At 38.4% G+C, this 18,775-nt stretch overlaps 3 protein-coding genes across 3 annotated transcripts; 1 reads left to right on the top strand and 2 right to left on the bottom strand.

Annotated features, from left to right (window-relative positions):
* Window positions 1–1,411: 1,411 nt before the first annotated feature.
* Window positions 1,412–7,130, top strand: LOC108678188 (gamma-secretase subunit pen-2). The gene is made up of 4 exons (XM_018166547.2): window positions 1,412–1,654; window positions 4,000–4,194; window positions 4,911–5,015; window positions 6,043–7,130. The coding sequence occupies exons 2-4, from the start codon at window positions 4,134–4,136 to the stop codon at window positions 6,180–6,182; spliced, it is 306 nt and encodes a 101-aa protein (XP_018022036.1). The 5' UTR covers window positions 1,412–1,654; window positions 4,000–4,133; the 3' UTR covers window positions 6,183–7,130.
* A 1,126-nt stretch (window positions 7,131–8,256) lies between these two features.
* Window positions 8,257–15,000, bottom strand: LOC108678189. The gene is made up of 4 exons (XM_018166548.2): window positions 14,463–15,000; window positions 10,992–12,466; window positions 9,967–10,651; window positions 8,257–9,694 (listed from the first exon to the last, which is right to left on the bottom strand). The coding sequence occupies exons 1-4, from the start codon at window positions 14,748–14,750 to the stop codon at window positions 8,759–8,761; spliced, it is 3,384 nt and encodes a 1,127-aa protein (XP_018022037.1). The 5' UTR covers window positions 14,751–15,000; the 3' UTR covers window positions 8,257–8,758.
* Window positions 15,001–16,553: 1,553 nt separating this feature from the next.
* Window positions 16,554–18,129, bottom strand: LOC108678182 (small lysine-rich protein 1-like). Its single transcript, XM_018166542.1, has 2 exons — window positions 17,943–18,129; window positions 16,554–16,705 (listed from the first exon to the last, which is right to left on the bottom strand). Exons 1-2 carry the CDS (start codon window positions 18,127–18,129, stop codon window positions 16,554–16,556), a joined length of 339 nt encoding a protein of 112 aa, XP_018022031.1.
* Between the last annotated feature and the right edge of the window lie 646 nt (window positions 18,130–18,775).

The raw sequence follows: 18,775 nt of genomic DNA, 5'->3' as shown, positions 1-18,775 counted from the left end.
AGCTGCAAACATATTTACAAATTTCCATGGACATGTTATCTCAAATCTCTAATTTTACCCTAAAAACTGTCAAGCAGCAACACTAACATTTGTCTTCACTTAAGTAGCAGCTGAACATGTGATAAAGCAGTCTGACCACTCTGACGCGACTGCAACTACAACTACGACATCCTCTAGAAACATTTCAGGCTGAATTGCTGTAATTACGTTCTGCAGGATATTTTGGCTGGAGCGTTGAAGTACTGCAGATTGTGGAAATTGAAAATTTTATGAAACAACATGTTTGCAAAGTGGAAACTGCAATTTTTTCAAACAAAAAGAAATAAAAGAAAAATATGTGATATTAGAGCTGCAAGATTTAATACCTACTGAAATTATATATTAGAGCCGCAATATTTCAGAAAAATTTATGACTTTTCCCATCCTGCAGGCTTGAGGTTCAAGGTTTTAACAAGTCTCTACTTCTTGTTTATTCTTCTTATGGGATGGGAGTACTGGAAGCTGGTCCACCGTCCATGAAGCAATAAATGGGGACATTATGGGGTTTAATTGATGCCAAACAACTCTAAAAATCTGGGAAATGAAAATGCAAAAAGAAGGAAAAATTTAAAAATAAAGTGAATAGAAAAGATTGAACAAAAATAAATAAATAAAGAACAAAATTATGAAAATAGAATAGCTACCTACAAATTTAAAACAAAAATACAATGAAAGGTTAGTCATCATAAGTTGGAACGTAAGTAACGTAACCCTGTCCTTACGGCCTAACTGGTGCCACACGCGAGATCATTATGTTAAACAGCTAACTGAATGTCCAGCCTGGGGGGGGGGGCCGGGGGGCAGCTTGGAGAGTGGAGCCTCCCAATTTCCCAAAGTCCCAACAGCGAACAGCCAAAGCTTGAACTTTGAAAGATCTTCTCCGATTGCCAACCAACTCATCTGTCTCATCAAAGCACCATCTCCTGCGGGCGGGATTCTTTCTTTTTCAGATTTGCGGGAGCCTCTGAAGAATAGTCCAATGCGGCCCCACGACAGAGTTTTGGGTTATAGGTAGTTCCCAGAATGCCTTGCTGCGGGCGGGATTATCAACAGAATTCTATTATATGTTGACATAGCGAATAAAAGATTCATGGTATGCGACGGAGAATCCGATGATTCCGTAATTTTGAGAGCTGAAGGTCAAACATAATATCGTTATATATTTGTGATGCAACAAAATAAAAAACGTTTCACATTTTATTAGCAGTTGACCTGCGACGTTTGAAACAGATCTACTCATCATTTACTTCTGTATTGTTCATTGTTCAACTCATGGTTGAATTAATACAATTAATTCAACCATGGTTCAACTATCATATCTCATGTCACTGTCCTGATTTGAAAACTGTCAATAGCGTCAGATCAGAATGGCGATCATTGAACAAGCAGAAGCAAACAAGAAGTAGGTCTGTTTCAAACATTAAATATCAAGAGCCTAGAGATAATATAGTATGAAAGGTTATGTTTTTTATTGCACATATGACATATCATTACGACTTCAGTTTTCAAAATTACGGAATCATTTTATTCTCCACAGCATGCAAAGGATCTTTAATTCGCCACGTGTTAATCTGTACTTCAGCTTCTTAAAGTTCAGCTGCAACACCTTCAGCTTGTAAGTAAATAGGCTCAGTGAAAATTATATTATCATTTTAATATATACTTAAATATGATTTTGGATCAGAGCATGAAAGTAGCCGCATAACGCATACAAGTCGGCAGTTGGCCTCATAGTGACAAACCACAGATTTTTAGAATCAGTTAGCCTAATTTTTAATTTCTCATTTACTCACAATTGAAACCAATTTCTTATGTAGAATAATGCATGTATCCAGGATACTTTACTGGTCTACATGTAGGACTCAAAAATGAACTTGAGGGAGAGTCTAAAAAACTCTCTGCTTTGCCACTATGTTAAATGGCCATCACTAACCTAACGGTAAGTCGGTAACAGACAGTAGGAGTACCTAGGTAGCCTACTAGGTTGTAGCTTGTAGTTGTAGGTACTCTGAAGTCATTTTAAAGGACTTTGAAAGGGCTATCTTATCACTTATGGATCAAAGTCCTCCTCTTAATTGGTTGATGTTGGTAGTTGTAGAATAAATGATGTTTTCTATTATTTTTACTTGTTTTTTCTTTATTTATATAATACCATATCCATTTTTCTTTAACAAAAACTATTTTTCCATTCTATAAATCAACACTTTTAAAACCTCCCCCTAAAAAACTTCCTTTTCACACAGAAATGTTTGTCCTTAACATATATTTTAACTTATTACTAAACTGGGTTATACTTTAGTCTAATTAAGTGCATCCAAAAAAGGTGTTTTTTATTGATTATATGTTTTTTGGGGTGTAGATGAAGAATCTGAAATCTGTTTTTGGCGGTTGGCATCAGAAAACCGATTTTTTTCCCTGAGGCTCTTAATTTGTCAAAAAAAAAAATCAGGCAAAAATTGGCAAAATCGGCAAAAAAACCTAACCTAACCTAACCGTAGTTGCAATGTTGTGGTTGCAAGAGTATATGGGTCACCAAGGCTAAGTTAAAAATGCTATAAATCCACAAATATTGGGGCCAAGATTTAACTAGCATTTTATCTTAGAAAATATAATATAAAAATCGGCGTATATAAAAATCGGTTTTCCGATGCCGACCGCCAAAAACGGATTTCAGATTCTTTATCTACATCCCAAAAAACATATAATTAAACAAAAAAACACCCTTTTTTGGATGCACTTAATCTAAAGTAATACTCTAAACTGTGCTATGCTGGTACCTACACATTTTTCTAGGTACCTAACCTAACTATGGGCTATAGGCCTATGGCTATTGGCTAACCACTTGAGGCTATTGGCTAATTTGCTACACGTCATGTTACTAAAAATGTGCTTCCGATGGTTTATATATTTATTTAATATTATAGTGACAACCATCTTACCATCATATTTTTTAGTGAATCATAAATAAATGGTAACTCATAAACCATAGTTTAGGTTGATTACTTTTCATTCTATGTTGACCAGTGCACAATTCTATCTGTGACAGCTATGCAAAATTTTATGATAACCAGTGATGCATTAATTTTTTTGTTAAGTGCAATTGTTTTGTTGAGAGAGGTAAATTTAATTAAAATTCTTGGCTGTTAAGTTGTTAACTGATTTTTTTCTTAACTAGAATCTTTGCTGAGGTTCTATTGTAAAAGCAATTTTAGGGATGTCCTGTATTACCCTGGGCCCTGGGGTTTGTCCCGTAATACACCGTTGTCAGAGACAGCCATCACTTTGTTTTGGATTGAGGTACACAAATTCCGTCAATAAAGTTTTAAAGCCAACATCTGTCTGCAAATTTTTTCAAGCAAAATTTTTTAATATGGCAAATCTTTTTTATTACAGACCTTGACAGAAGTACTACTTTTTCAAAATTTAATTTTCTTACATTCTTTTCAGGGAATTTTTAGAGCTAGTAGATGTGTGATTTCTTAACTTTCTTCATGCTACATAGATAGGAAAAATGTTGAAGTAGTTTATGACACTATTTTTAGTTTTGCAACATTTCAATTTTTTGTATTTTGCTTTATTTTTCAATCATCCTTATTATAAATTAAATTGTTTTCAATTCAATGTTTTTTTGAGCAATTTTAATTTTATATTTTTGCTGTTACATATAACATTTTTACGCCGTGGCAGAGGACTGTCCCAATTTACCCTGCCAGTCCCTTATCTGTTTGATGGTATGACTCAAAATCAAACTTGAGGAAGAGTCTAAAAAACTCACTGCTTTGCCACTATGAATGTCACTGACAAGACTGTCTAGTGTCCAATAATAATAATATGTATGTGATTGTCTGGTCTTATTATTATTATTTGTATTCAATATTTACATGACCTTATCTCTTAATATTTCCCCTCTTTGGAGGAGTTTCTTTTGTATTATTCTTGCCTAATTGAAATTGCCTACAGGTGTGTGGCACTGGCAACTATAATTCATCATCCAGCATCAACTGTATTGGGCTGCATTGGATTTGAACAAGTCTTCAGGGTTCTAACAAAACTTTGAAAACAAGAAGATTTGGTATATATAATATATATTAAACATGGATATCAGTCGAATGAGCAATACCAAGAAGCTATCTCTCTGTCGAATATATTTTTTTGGTAAGTGAGATTATTTGCCTGTTCCTGACCAATGCCTGATAACACATCCATCTAAATATGTGATCTATGATCTGTCTCAAATTCATTATAGTTGGTAAATCAAAGGTGAAGACAATCTACCTAATAACAGGTGAAGACAATCTACTTCTAAGCTGCAAGTATATAACTAAGAGATCTTTCCTGCCACTTTTGAAGCCAAGAGCGTCTTGTCATATGAATTTTTCCTTACAAATTTGTGCACAATCAAAAAATCAGTTTTGGAAAAATCTGCTAAAAATAGAATTTTTCAGTCTTGCATAAGAAAGTCTTGCAATTCCTAATTGATGGAAAATTAGATTAAAGATTGTTACTAGAAATAAGCAACAATTGATAAATATTCTTTTAAAAATCTTGAGGTTTGAGCAGCTAACACGAGTTGAGTAGGGTGGAATTTGAGCAAAACAACTTATGAAGAGGTCCTCACATCATATTGAATTGGAAGCAATAACCTAGCTTGTTCTTTATAGAATAAAGTCCTAGTGTTTTTCAACTTCCACCCTGCAATAACAACAAAGTTTTGATTTTACTTATTTCCTTGAAATTTAGTTGTAGGTACTATGTTTTGAAGAAGTATAATTTTAGATTATTTGAGTCCTTTCTGTAGAACATTTACTTGCTTAAAAGTTCAAACATTTCTGTCATTATTATTGTTCTAAAATTTTATATTTTTCTTGCAGCTGGATTTGCATGTCTTCCGTTTATGTGGGCTGTAAATGCTATCTGGTTTTTGCGAGAAGCTTTCTTCAAACCTCCATACCCAGAACAAAAGCAAATGAAAAGATGTAAGTGTCAACTATAGTAGAATCAGAATATATCTTTTGTATTTTTAAGCCAACAAGTTTGAAATTTCCTGATATTTTGACAGTTTGTTTTGTCTCATAGAAATTATCAATATATTTTTAGGTATATCTCGTGTAACATTGAGTCAATAATTGGAAAGTTGTCTCTTTTCAGGAAGACTTTGCATAGAAAAAGCCCCAATTTTTTCAAAGTATCTTGCATTGCAACTAATAGTACTACAGAAGGGCTGCACAGTCAATTATTTCTTGCATGCACTGCAGTGATATTATTGTACTCCGGTTGATCAATATTTTTACTTAAAAATCACTTTGAAAATATATGTTTTGCAACTCTTAAGTAGATATGAATTGTTGAAGTAGGTATCCTTCAAGACCAAGAGGCTATATTTTCAGTGTGTGACACAAAAAATTTTTTTGAGCAGAAATTAGCCTAGTTTGGGCACAAATAGCATTAAAAATAATTTACACATGGTCCATGCATGTTCAAATAATCTTGGCTTCCTTGCAGATATTATCTAAATCTCCCCAACTATTTTGTCCAAATGAATATTTGAAATATTGTATGGTGATGCTCATCTAATACCACAATGAATTTGTTTCTGCCACTAAATTTTTTGAAAGGAGCCCTGATGCAAGGCTCCTAAACTAAATATTCAAAAAATGAGGCTTTAATTTGTGTTGTCTCATTGTACTTTGTGTTGTGGAATTTATTTCCTTGGTGTATATTCTACTTGCTATGTTGGATCAGATTATTGAATGATAGCAGAATTTTTTTTCACCTCGAGATACCAATAATTTATAATATGAATCAATAATATGTACGACATATTATGTTAATTTCAAGGCTGGATCAAGTATCAGTGAATTTTGGCTCCAAAATATGCTACTTATATATATTTTTTGTACTAGCTATGGTGCAAATTTTTTTAACTAAAAGTTACTGTTATATTTTTGTAATTATTTAATACCATTTAAATTTTATTTAGTTTCTTCTCCATTTTATTTGCAGATGTTGTTATTAGTGGCATTGGTTCACTGCTGTGGCTTGTGGCAGTCATAGCCTGGTGCGTAGTGTTCAGCCTGAAGCGCAGCGAGTGGGGCGAGGTGGCAGACAAGCTCTCATTTATTATCCCTAAAGGAGTGCCCTAATATTCAACTCAAGTGCTTTTGCTGATCTTTGTATCAAAGAAGATAATTTGAAATTTTTTCCCCATGGTCAAGATGAGGTGTCTAACCAGGAGCTCATATATAGCTACTAGATCTACCATGGAATAATTGTTATCTTTTATGTTAGGTTAGATACTTATTCACCTGGACAATGGAATATTAAAGTAGGTAGTGATGTAGTCATCTTGCTTATTTTCAGTTTCTATTAGTATTACGTTTCATCTAATTTGTTTCAGCATCAATATTTTAAGTAAACTTGAGTTTCAAATCTTTCATTCTAATCAAGCCAGATGTTTTTATTGAATAATTTTCCCTATACCTCATAAATGACCTCTACTGAAACTAATCCTACAAATCTCTCGTATAATTTCCCATTTGTTGGCTGTGGTTGTGTCAGTGCTGTCATCAACGAATGTTTTCTTCTCTAATCAGCTCATTTTCTTCTTATTATCTTCATTTGTTCTCTTTCATGTCACTCATATTTTACTGTCCAATACTGCGACATGAGTAAGACGCTGCGTTTATGTAGAAAGCTCTTACTAGGTTTTATTTGAACAGCAGAGCAGCAACCAGCCTGACTAGTGATGTACTGCAACTCATGAAGGGCAAATTATTCCTCAACGGCGCAGTGCTGGAGCGTTCAATGTTACCAAGCTACCACGACCATATATTTATCTATTCAGCCATAACTGCTTAACATAGTATATTAAATGTAGAATAGTGCTCTGTAACAGTTTATTTTGGTGACGTGCTTAAAGTGATAAATATATCATCAATGTAATTGATATACGAAGGTCTGTTATATTACATATTTGGACCTGTTAGTATTACAATTAGTTTTTGTTTATGATTCATATAATGATTTTACTGCTTCCTTTTTACTATCTCTTTCCCTTGTATTGGCATTTTTTAAAAAATTATTTAAAATGTTGCCGTTTTTCCACCTTTTCTTTGAATCATTTTTAATTAATTTCATAGTTAATTATTACTTTCCAAGGATTATTACTTTTTTTGGCTTGCAATGTGTACGTATTCTTCACGAAATATAAAATTAAAACGAAGTTATTGCGTATAAGTTAGAATAACTCTCTGCATCAGCTTTTAACCTATTGCTTTTCAAGGAGCGGAAGTGTTTTGAACATAAATATTTTAGTTAGTTTTTTTTATCGCGTTTTTGTTAAGGATGCTGCTCCTGCTCAAATACAACCACTTTAGAAAGTTTCAGAATAATAAATTCAGTAGTGAGCAGCAATCATATTTCTGATATTAGTGAGCAGAGACAATGAGCTGATAAACCAGCTTCTTATAAAGTTCTCATAATACCTCGTGCGAGTCTACGCATGAAGTTGCGCTGCATCGCGACGGCAGTTCATTTCACGAGTGGTCCAGGGCCTACGTGTATTTCTTCAGTGCCGACAATTCTATTCTATTAAATGTGCGGACGAAATCCTTAATAGTGAGGCCACATTGCTGCTCACTGTCGCCTCGTGTCGGCCGTGTTGATTATACGGTCGCCAGGGTAAATCTTGTGGTGACTATCATAGTCAGAAGTTGCAAGGGTACAGGGTTTGCTGTCGTCAATCTTTCCCAAGTGCAGTTTTAATTTCTATACGGCACGAGAAAACTCACATCGTTGCGAAACGTTATATATTGTTATAAAAATTGTAGATATGTCGTGCCTAATGTTTGGACATGAAATACAAGAGTATTCTAAATGATAGACCTAATTTAATAAACTCGTATATATTTAAGTATGGATTCAAAATGAATAATTTAAACACCAACGGAAAGAGAAAGATTCAAAGTTTTTTATATATTTTATTAAATGTTCAATATGTCCCCTTGTGATGAATGACAAACATCTAAATGGCAGCCAAACTCGTCCCACACACGAGAAAGCATATCTTCTGTCACTGAGTGCACCGTAGCAGTGATACGGTGGTTTTTCAGATCAATCAGAGTTGCTGGTAGAGGCGGGACGTAAACAGAGTTGCTGGTAGAGGCGGGACGTAAACAGAGTTGCTGGTAGAGGCGGGACGTAAACAGAGTCATTTATACTCGAATAAACACGAATTTATTAAATTGGGTCCATCATTTAGAATAACCCTGTAGATGCGTAAATTAACACTGTTAGTTACGGAAATATTAGCTACAAATATGCGTTGTGAAACTTATATTCGAAACTTATATCAATAGATATTCGAAACCTTCTCCAAAAGTATATTGAAAAGTTGAAAGCTCGAACCTACAGAATGAACATTTATTTTTCCTTTGTATAATATACCTGTAATTTGCATGCAATTATATATAGGCCCTTATACGGCAATAGAAAAATAGATCAATGGATTAAAGTGGAGATGCCAGCATTTTTTATTCATCGTTAAGTTGTTACTTGATTGCAATTTTTTTCGTAAATTGCGTCTACCGATCAGGAGGATTTTGGATTTACCTTTGACGACTGAAGTCTTCATGCATTCTCTGCAACATGTTCCTGATAACTAGAATATTTATTTAGTTTTAAAAAATATATGAAAAAATTTATTGGTATGACTTCAAAGTTACGAGTTTTGACGGGGCAAGTTTTCGTATAGTGGGGCACTAGGCTCAGACTCTTGCCCAAGAACATCGCTGTCATGGCTGCGTTGTTCTTCGACCTCTTCGTAAATGTGCTCAGTTGGCATTATCTCTTTACCTTGTCGCTCGTCAGTTCTAGCCTGCATCTCGTCATTTTCATAACTTGAAAAGCTATCGTCAGTGCTAACATAAACAGTTTCCTCTTGAGATAATTTGTTTTCTTCAGTCATGTGTGCTGCGTCTGTCGCGGCTTTGGCTTTTGGTTCCATTCCCCGATAGGCGAGTTGCGCTGTGACTTTTGTTTGAACGCCTCCTGCCTTCCTACAGCTCTCGCGTCTGCTCACTAGGATCTCAGCGAGCTCCTTCACAATATCTCTATTTACCTTGGATTCTCTTGAATTATCGCTCTGCCCATTGCGCCTCATCTCGTTACCATCAATTATACCAGAATCTTCACTTTCCAATTTATTCGTCTTTATATCCTTGGTGATCTTTTCTGAAGATATTTCAGGCGTAACGTTGGATTCCTTGAGCATTTGTTGAACACCAGGGTTATCATCTTGTCTTGCGCTTGGATCAACGAGATGAATATCTTCAGCAAATTTCTCATCAGGCTTTGTAGACTGATTTTCTACTCTGTCGTGAATTGCATCAGTTTTGATTTGTTCGTTGCGGATAAAAGGATTTATTTCTTCAATAGTAACATGCTTGCTGGGCCTCTTCCCATTTGCTTCAAGTTTACGTCCTCTCGACTGAGCTTCCATTCCTGCATGGATTCCTCTTCCTCTCATAGATCTTGAAGGGCTGAGTGGACCGTCCCCCATCAGCGCCCTCGTCTGCACGTAGTCCGGGGGCGCCAGTGACCTGTAGGACGGTGGTCGGCTCCTGACGCCCCCGCTGTCATTGTTGTGGCTGCAGCGCTATGGAAAAAATATTTGTATTTAACCGAGAATTACACACGACCTTAATTCAGATTAAAACGCGAGAATGATCTCTTCAAAAATTGTATTCATTGCAATTTTGGTAAATTTCGTTTATGAACGTTTTGTTTGTTAGCGTAATAAACAAGTAGAGCTATTTAAGCACGTTTTTTTACAGCCAGAATAATGTAGTATTAAATCGGCCTGATTGCTGAATTTTATAAAATACTTAAGCAAAACCTTTTACCTTCTTAAAAAATACCTTAACTCACTTCTTCGCCCATGCTATTTGTCAACGAAGGCTTAAGGATTAGCTCTTGCTCTTCTTCGTTGAGGTTCTGTTGGCGATAGTAACAACAGCACACACAAGCTGTAACCAACATCAGCACCAACAGCACTGAAACTGTCATTGCTATTCCCACCAGCACGCTCTCTGATGACATGCGCAGGCGTCGCTTGTCTCTGGTCGGCATTAGTGCGTCTTTTGTTGCGAAACGTTTCTCTGGATCGTCTAATGTGTTTAAGCGTTTATGCTTACTCTCTGAATCGCTCAAGTCTTCTGGATGTAATATTTCATCATTGCCTTCAAGTTCAGAGGAATCTTTCATCAAGTCTGCCTTATGTTTATGTTTTGATTCGTCGGGAACTTGTCCCAGCGAAGTTTCATCCTCATTATTATTTTTTACGTGCGAATTTAACCCTTGGTATTCACTTTCTGTTAGAACGTCATTGTATCCATGTTTCAAAGTTTCCTGGGGATTGTTGGGTTTGCTAGCTATTCTCTTGCGCACAATCTTTGCATTATTGGCATTTGTCGTTAGCACAGATTTGGGTCGTGTAGGGTCTCTGCTGATGAGGGGGTTGAGGTTCATCAGGTCGCCGTGATGCTCCTGCCTCAGCTCCGCTGTTGGAGATCCAGCATTCCGCACCTCCGAGTCAGGGCGTTGTCGAATGCACCTACGACAAACGGATTTTGTAAATATTCAAAGATGGAGACAGGGAAGGAAAGACATCATTGTGACCAAATAAAGCTAGATTACCTACTTCTACATGATGTGGCTCACAAAATTCAAGATTTTGATTTATTAAATGTTACTTAAATGATCCTCAGGCCTGGAAAATCGACATGCTGTAGATTTGGAACCGGTAAAAAATACCGAATTGAGATCAATGCCGATCAATTTGAACATGAACAATTAATGCGAACAAACAATGGTTACCAAAAACGACTTTGCTTCAAAATAGTTGCAAGCACATTATTTAAATTTCGGTTTGATCGGTCAAACTCGGAGCTCACCATCCGTCGAAGCAGAGCCGTCGTTCACCGCACTGGTCGTGCGTCCAGCAGGCGCCATCTCCTGGACTGCCTGCAGAACCTACAAGGCTTCGGAGACCTGGTCCGATTGTTGACTGGATGCCTAGTGTAGAGCCTGGTTCTCTAGTTTTTAAGCCTGGTATAGAGCCTGGTTCTCTAATTTTTAAGCCTGGTGTAGTGCCTGGTTCTACTCTTTGGATGCCTGGTGTAATACCTGGCTCTATTGTTACGAAGCCTAGTGTAGAGCCTGGTTCTGTTGTTTTGATGCCTAGTGTAGAGCCTGGTTCTGTTGTTAGGCTGCCTGGTATGGTACATGGTTCTTTTGTTTGAATGCCTGGTGTGGTGCATGGTTCGGTTGACTGGACGTCTGGCAATGTGCTTGATTTCAGTGCCTGGATGCCGATGGCAGCTGATCCATATGTTCTCGGCAAGCGTTTGCGGCGGAGTTTTTTTCGTTTCTGTCGTTTTGTCTCTGGATTATCATTCCTCTTGGATTGTGTTCCTGAATTTTTGAGCCTCACACGTCCCTGCTTCATAGCATCAAACTCTGGCATAGCGTCCGTCATGGTGCTCGCACTTGGATTTAATTTTGTCAAATGTAATATGTCATTAGTACCTGAGTTCAAGACTCGGACAAGACTAGCTTGCTCAAAATTATCACTGGAATTGGCTAGAATTAAGGCCTGATCATATGGAGTCCTTCTTCTACTGTCATCTTGACGAGCTCCTGACTCTGGTCCTCCAATTTTTTGAGCATTTATTTCTGCATGAAGACTTGAACTAAACCCCAACTTGTTTTCTTCCTTTTTCTCGGATGCAACACGGATGATTTTCGAACTTTTGGAGCTTGAGATACGATTTGATTTGAGTTTAATTGACATTTTGCGAATTTTATTATTTAATTTTGAATGAACATGATCTCTTACTAGACGATCTTTTCTAACTGAATTGAAAATTTTTAAGAAACCATTTAGCGCGTGTGCTCTATCATTCGGAGGTGACGAGTCGCGAAATTCAGATATTTGCATTTCGGGCTCTTCTACGCCTGTATCAAGAGCATCAGTTGCTCTAGCTTCAGGTTTATTTAAATTATCGAATTGATCTTTTCGGGAAACTGACTGAGATATGCGCCGTTTTTTGTCTATGAGAGCCTTGATTCGCCTTGTCTTTTGTTGTCGTCTCGTTCGATGCGAGTCGTGACTCACCTCAGGCAAGTTCTGCTTGCCCAGCCTCTTATGCCGGTCAAGCAATGTCAAATCATCCATTTCATTGGCGACCCAAAGATCGTTAAGTTGTTGTTGCAGCGGACGGAACCGCAGCTCGTTAAAGTCAGGCCGGGTCCGCAACACGATTGATGGCGTGGGACTCTGTTTCCTCGATAGGTTGATTGTTACCGGAGTCTGGGGCCGCGAGCCTCCGTTGTCACCACCGCTGGTCACCTCAGAGCCGCTACTGATCTGTACGCAACAAAAGCAATCAAGTTAAAAATGTATTGCATGTCAAAAAATATACCTATAATGTTTTCAACTACTATGCTACTCTTTGCAGTGCATTCCTTTTCTATTTACTAGCTATTTTAATTTCATTTACCTATTTTCTCTCTTATCAAGAGATCATACTCTTCACCGAGAAATTATCTAGTATTGTACTCAACATTCTTCTAACGCCGAGATTTTTCTTTTTACGCGAAAAAATTCCCGCTTTTTAGCGGGATCTCCAATTTTTTAGTAGTCTCCAATTAATCTAAGTTCATCAGATATATAGGGCAACATGGGGCAGCGTTCCCCCCTTTTTTTTAAAGTAATTTTTTGATGAAGTTTTAATTGATACGAGGTGGTTCTTTGTTTTGTTTAAAGGTACAACTAATGAGGAATATATGATGTGAATTGGACGCCTATAGAGTTATTCAATTTTTAGTGAAACACTATTTTGTAAAAAGTGTCAAAATGAGCCCATTGCCCCACCCCTGGGGCAATGGGCCCATGGGCTTGGGGTAAGGCGCCCACCCTTGGTCCCTTTACCACAATTGCATATTTTTCGTTAAAAAGTGATAAAACAACACTTTACAGTTAAAAATAAGAAAAATGTAATAAAAAATATGACATTCATTCATTTATTAACAACTCAAATAATCATATCCTTAACTTGAAAGAAATATACTCTTGGCTTAAAAAATCTATCACTGGCGCGAAAAAAATTTCATTGACATAAAAATATATATCCTTGACTTGAAAAACATATCCTTGCGATAAAAAATTTGTCCTTGACATGAAAAAATATATTTAGTTGATCAGAAAAAACTTCGTTCCAGTGTCGTCCATAATCTAAATGTTATGTGCAGAGAATTCGTACCTAATCGTGATTTCAGCCAACACCATAAAACTCATCAACTTTTGGCTCATTGGTGTTGACTGAAATCAACTTTTGGCAAGGCAAGAGTCAAAAACTCGAAAAGGGGTCATAAATATGCATAACTAGAAACTAAAACGGCTGCCTTGAGGCGGCAAATCAAAAAATAATGCAATATGAAGTGTAATTTGTAATTCAGAAAGCTAGTCATAGTTTTGAAAAGGTCATTGAGACAAATATAATGATGTATAACACAAGACTTCACCATGGGCGCTTTGCCCCGTGACACGCGTGGGCCCGTTGCCCCACTAGGTATCATTTCAATGTATATCATGTCAACCTTTTATTTTAAAAGCTAATAGTCTAAACTTGATCTCAAAATTATCCCTATAAATATTACTTTAAAATATAATTCACAGTAATTTCCAAACCTTCATCTACAGTAATCGAAAAAAATTTTTTTAGTAGCAAAAAAATTTTTATCTGGGCTAAAACAGTTATTCACAAATAACTTAATAACGCAAACACTTAGCAAAACGTAAATCCGTACACTTCTTCCCAGTGAAACTGTTGACCGGCGTTAGAGAACACGGACCAATATCTGCTATACTTAGCGAGAAACCCGCTTCGGGCCCATGACCCGCAGTGGGCATGCTGCCCCATGTTACCCAACCTCTTTAATCTCTATAAAACCTCTCATATTCTCTGCCTCTGTAATACTAATTAATTATATGCATATCTCTAAGTAATATTCCTCTAATATTCCTCTACCTCTTAGTACCTTTGCCTCTCTAATATTCTTCTTTAAAAGTTTTTGTCAAGTCTTTCTTTCGTGTTTAATTTTCTATTTTTTCACAAAGTCGAGCGTTGAAATAGTATTTACTGTGCAATAATTTCTCATATACCAACTATTCCCACTTTCAGGCTTTACCCATCTACCAAGCACTCCTCACTTCATTACCGAAGGCTAATTTTATATATACAGTGAATTTTATCCTATTTGCCTAACTTTACTCCCATCGCATCTGGCAGCATTAACCTGGATAGTCAACTCCGGCAAGCTATAATAGTGCACTTACGTACGCAAACCATGGATCACCGTACCTCAAACTGCCAGGCTTCGGTATCTTCCTGCATGCTGTTGGGCAGTACATTCTGCATGCTGTTGGGCAGTACATTCTGCATGCTGTTGGGCAGTACATTCTGCATGCTGTTGGGCAGTACATTCTGCATGCTGTTGGGCACATTCGCTCCTACATTACGGTTCTGTCGGCCAGGGGTGAGGGCGCTTGGTGCTATTTGAATCAGAAGAATGGAACACAAGGTGGCACCGAGCAACAGCGATACCAGCACGCAGAAGATAAGGGCGCATTTCTTTGCTTTTTTATCCATTTTCTTCCATTAAAATTGAGCGACCGCTTTAATTGTTTTCTTATGATAAATTATATATCCGCGTTATTTATATTACGGTTCAAAATTGCTCAAATTGTCAGTTCAGCACAGGTTTTAATTTTTTCTCTACATTTATTGAATCCTAGACAGCATTTCATTTCTATTCCATTCCCTTTATCGGGATTCACGAATTTTTCCCGATTGCTAAATTTCAATCTTCTTGCTGCAAATTTCTTCATACACTGCACTAATAATGCGTTTAGTCACTAAATTCAGGGACGCAAGTGTATCACATTCTAGGCTTCGATGCCTGAGGAAGAACTGATAGCCTCCACTGTGCAGAGGGCTGCCGCCTGGCACCCGCATGTTCTTAACTGCCAGCAGGCGTACATATTGTATATTACATACAGTGCATATACTGATATAATTACAACGCAGTCATAAGGCAAGGCAGGTGAAGTGTTTTTCATGAGGCCGTTAACCTCGGGACATGCGGGTCGGAACGACGCACGGTGTGGCAATTCCTCGCTTACGATGGCACGGCGTCACCTTCACTGTTATCTCTGAACGTCGGTAGCCTCACTTATAGTCGTTATTTTGGTTCTTATTGCGATGTTCTTCGTGCCATTCCCTAATCTAAACTTTCAGTATGTGGTTGTTGTGATTAATGGTCAATGTGTAAGAAGTGCGCAAACACAACCTGCTTTCCTAACGTGTAATTAGTGAAGAAAAAAGTAATTCATTTGTGATTCAATAATACTAAAGCCGTTTTAGCGTTCATTATGCCGTTAGATTTGTCCCTTGATCCTTAACATCACCAAACATTCGCAGCTTGTTGCTGGCTCAAACACGTAACTCACTGCTTTGATTTAGCTGTGATGCCCGGCTTCCTTGCCGATTTGACTGGAACTGTCGCAGGTAGCTGGGATCGAACCTAAAACTCCCTGCTTCGATCCTGTTTCGTTTATTAAATGCAAAGAATAATAACTCAATTACAGATTTAATAGCACATTATCTCAGAAATAGATATATCATCATCCCTCCTTAGATCTTCTAGATCTAAGTCATCCCTCCTTAGATGTGTCATCCCTCCTTAGATCTTCTAGAGCCGCGAACCTAACGAGGGTGACGGACGCACAAGCGATCGTCGAGAGCGCTTAATACCTTAGCACTAACTAACTACTGAGCCACCCTGCAGTATTGATTTGTCCAGTTGCGTCATTATATAGGGAGGCTTAATCGACCCTAAAATATTTCAAAGCCATTTTGACTAATTATTATAATTACATCATTGTTTTTATTTGTAGAAAGAATGAAGAAAAATCTAATATAATGAGTTCTGAATATGATTATAATTAAATATTCATACAATCAATTATTATAAACTATAATATAATCACAAATCTTTAAGAGGCTTAGCCCCACCTGGGTTAGTCTAAGAATCAGCGAAGGGAATGGCAATATAACGTAGCCTATTTTATGGAGAAGGTTGTGGAGTCTGGCCCATCGATTTTTACATTCGCTTACTTTGACATAGAAAAAACAACGTGAAAAAAATGCCGATGAGTCTTTTCATTCAGAATTCATACGAGCTGAAGTTATTATGAAAGATAGGCTTTCGACTTAAATTAACAAAAATTATTGTTGTCAGAATTATCTGACAGCAACTAACTTTAATGCAGCCTGCAATATTTTGATTAATAAACGTCAAGTTATCTCTTTTCTTTCTTCTATAAATTTACCCGGTTCTATAATACTAACCCGTTAATACTCCATTCTCCATCCTTACTTACGCTGCAAGCTTCACTTCTTCTTGCTCTTGCCGCCCTGCCTGGCCTGCCCCAGGGGCCAGGGGTAGCCCCTGCAGGCGAGGAGGTCCTGCACGTTGTGGCACGTGTAGTGCGCGTTCGTCTGCGCCGCGCTGCTAAGCGCGTCCACCATGCAGCCGCTCCTGCCTGACGCACGAACGCTAGTTAGAGGGCACCGCTGCTGTCTGACGCACGAATCTTAGTTAGATGGCACCGCTGCTACATGACGCACGAACTCTATACAGATGGCAGAGCTTTTGCCAGACGCACGAACGCTAATTAGATGGCCGCGCCTCTGTCTAATCTCTAATGCATGAATGTTATATGGCAGCGCTTCTGCCTCATGCATGAAAATTATATGGTTGTGCTTCTAATACGTGAACATTAGAAGGCAGCGCTTCTGCATGACGCATGAACGTTAGTTAGATGGCAGTGCTGCCGCATGACGCACGAACGTTAGTTAGATGGCAGTGCTTCTGCCTGACGCACGAACGTTAGTTAGATGGCAGTGCTTCTGCCTGACGCACGAACGTTAGTTAGATGGCAGTGCTTCTGCCTGACGCACGAACGTTAGTTAGATGGCAGTGCTTCTGCCTGGCGCACGAACGTTAGTTAGATGGCAGTGCTTCGGCCTGACCACGAAAATTAGTTAGATGGTCCGCCTGGCGCACGAACGTTAGTTAGATGGCAGTGCTTCTGCCTGACACACGAATGTTAGTCAGATGGCAGTGCTTCTGCCTGGCGCACGAACGTTAGTTAGATGGCAGTGCTTCTGCCTGACACACGAACGTTATTTTGATGGGACCACTCCTGCTTGCCGCACGAACGTTATTCAGATGGCAGCGCTTCTGCCAGACGCACGAACACTAATTAGATGACAGTATTTCTGCCTAATGCATGAACGTTAGAGGGCAGCGCTTCTGAATGACGCATGAACCTTAGTTAGATGGCTGCGATTCTGCCTGACGCATGTACATTAGTTAGACGGCAACGCCTCTGCCTGACGCATAAACGGTAGTTAAAAGGCCGTGCTTCAGCCTGAAGCTTAAACGTTAGTTCGAAAGCAGGGCTTCTGCTAGACGCATTAACGCTATTTCTATGGTAGTTCTTCTACCAGACATACTAGCGTTAGTTACACGACAGCGCATCTGCCTGCCGCATAAACGTTAGTTAGATGGTAGTGCTTCGGCCTGAACTCGAAAATTAGTTAGATGGCTGTGCTTCAGCCAAGCGAATGAATGTTAGATGGCAGGGCTTCTACTTGACGCCCGAACGTTAGATGGCAGGGCTTAGATCGTCCGAGAGAAATAAATGAGTTCTCTAATATATCTGCATACCTACGCTTAATACTTTTTGTACGATACGAGTTGAATGGTTCACTGACCTCTCCCACCAGTTGAGGTTTTGGAATTCTTCTGCTTAGCTTTTTTCTTTTGGCTCTTCTCCCTCGTGCGCGTTTCGCTGAGGTCATCTTGTGTCGTGGCTTTTCCGGCTTCGCCCTCGCCGCGGTGGTCAGACTCGCCTCCTTGCTGCTGCGCGGACGTCACCTGCACCACAGCACTGCCGGCCATTTGAGCTCCTTCAAGAAGAGCAAGAGCGATCTATATTTGACCTATCAGATCTTCGACGGATGAATTGATCGAGAAATAAACAGTTATACAGGGGTAGAAGAATCTCAGGATTAATACCAAAACTTTAGTTAACTTGTTATATACTAGAGAGAATGTATCGTTGTTATCCGTGATATTGTTTACGTTCGACTAACGATCCCGTTAGTTTTGCACAGTTGACACATTGTACAATTTCGGTGTTTTGTTGTCCTGGTTTACTCTTTAGTCTCAGAAACGTAAAATAGTTAAACAAGATTCATTATAGTTATGTGCTGAGACACTCACTGGTGGCGGCAATATGAGCTTAATATAGATCCGCCAGTTAGTAACCAGCAGTAACTCTAGTATCTGAGCCCGTGTATATGAATAGCATTGACGATGATTGATATATCACGAGCAAAGCGTTACCTTTATATGAAAGTTAATCTTTTGAACGCTCTGCCACGTAAATTCGTCTGAGATCTGTGACAGCCTCTCCGTCGCCAAGTGTTATTAGCGGCAGGCTGTTGGCCGCGTTTGCGTATCAGTGATACGACCGGATGCTGTTGTCATGGATACGGCGGAAGTCGGGGCGCGTGAGCGGCTATTCGACATGACAAGAATGATC

Source organism: Hyalella azteca, unplaced genomic scaffold (assembly GCF_000764305.2).
Source record: "Hyalella azteca isolate HAZT.00-mixed unplaced genomic scaffold, Hazt_2.0.2 contig11305, whole genome shotgun sequence".
NCBI lineage: Eukaryota > Metazoa > Arthropoda > Malacostraca > Amphipoda > Hyalellidae > Hyalella > Hyalella azteca.
Note: the sequence above shows the minus strand (reverse complement) of the source record. Positions and strands in the feature narration are given on the sequence as shown.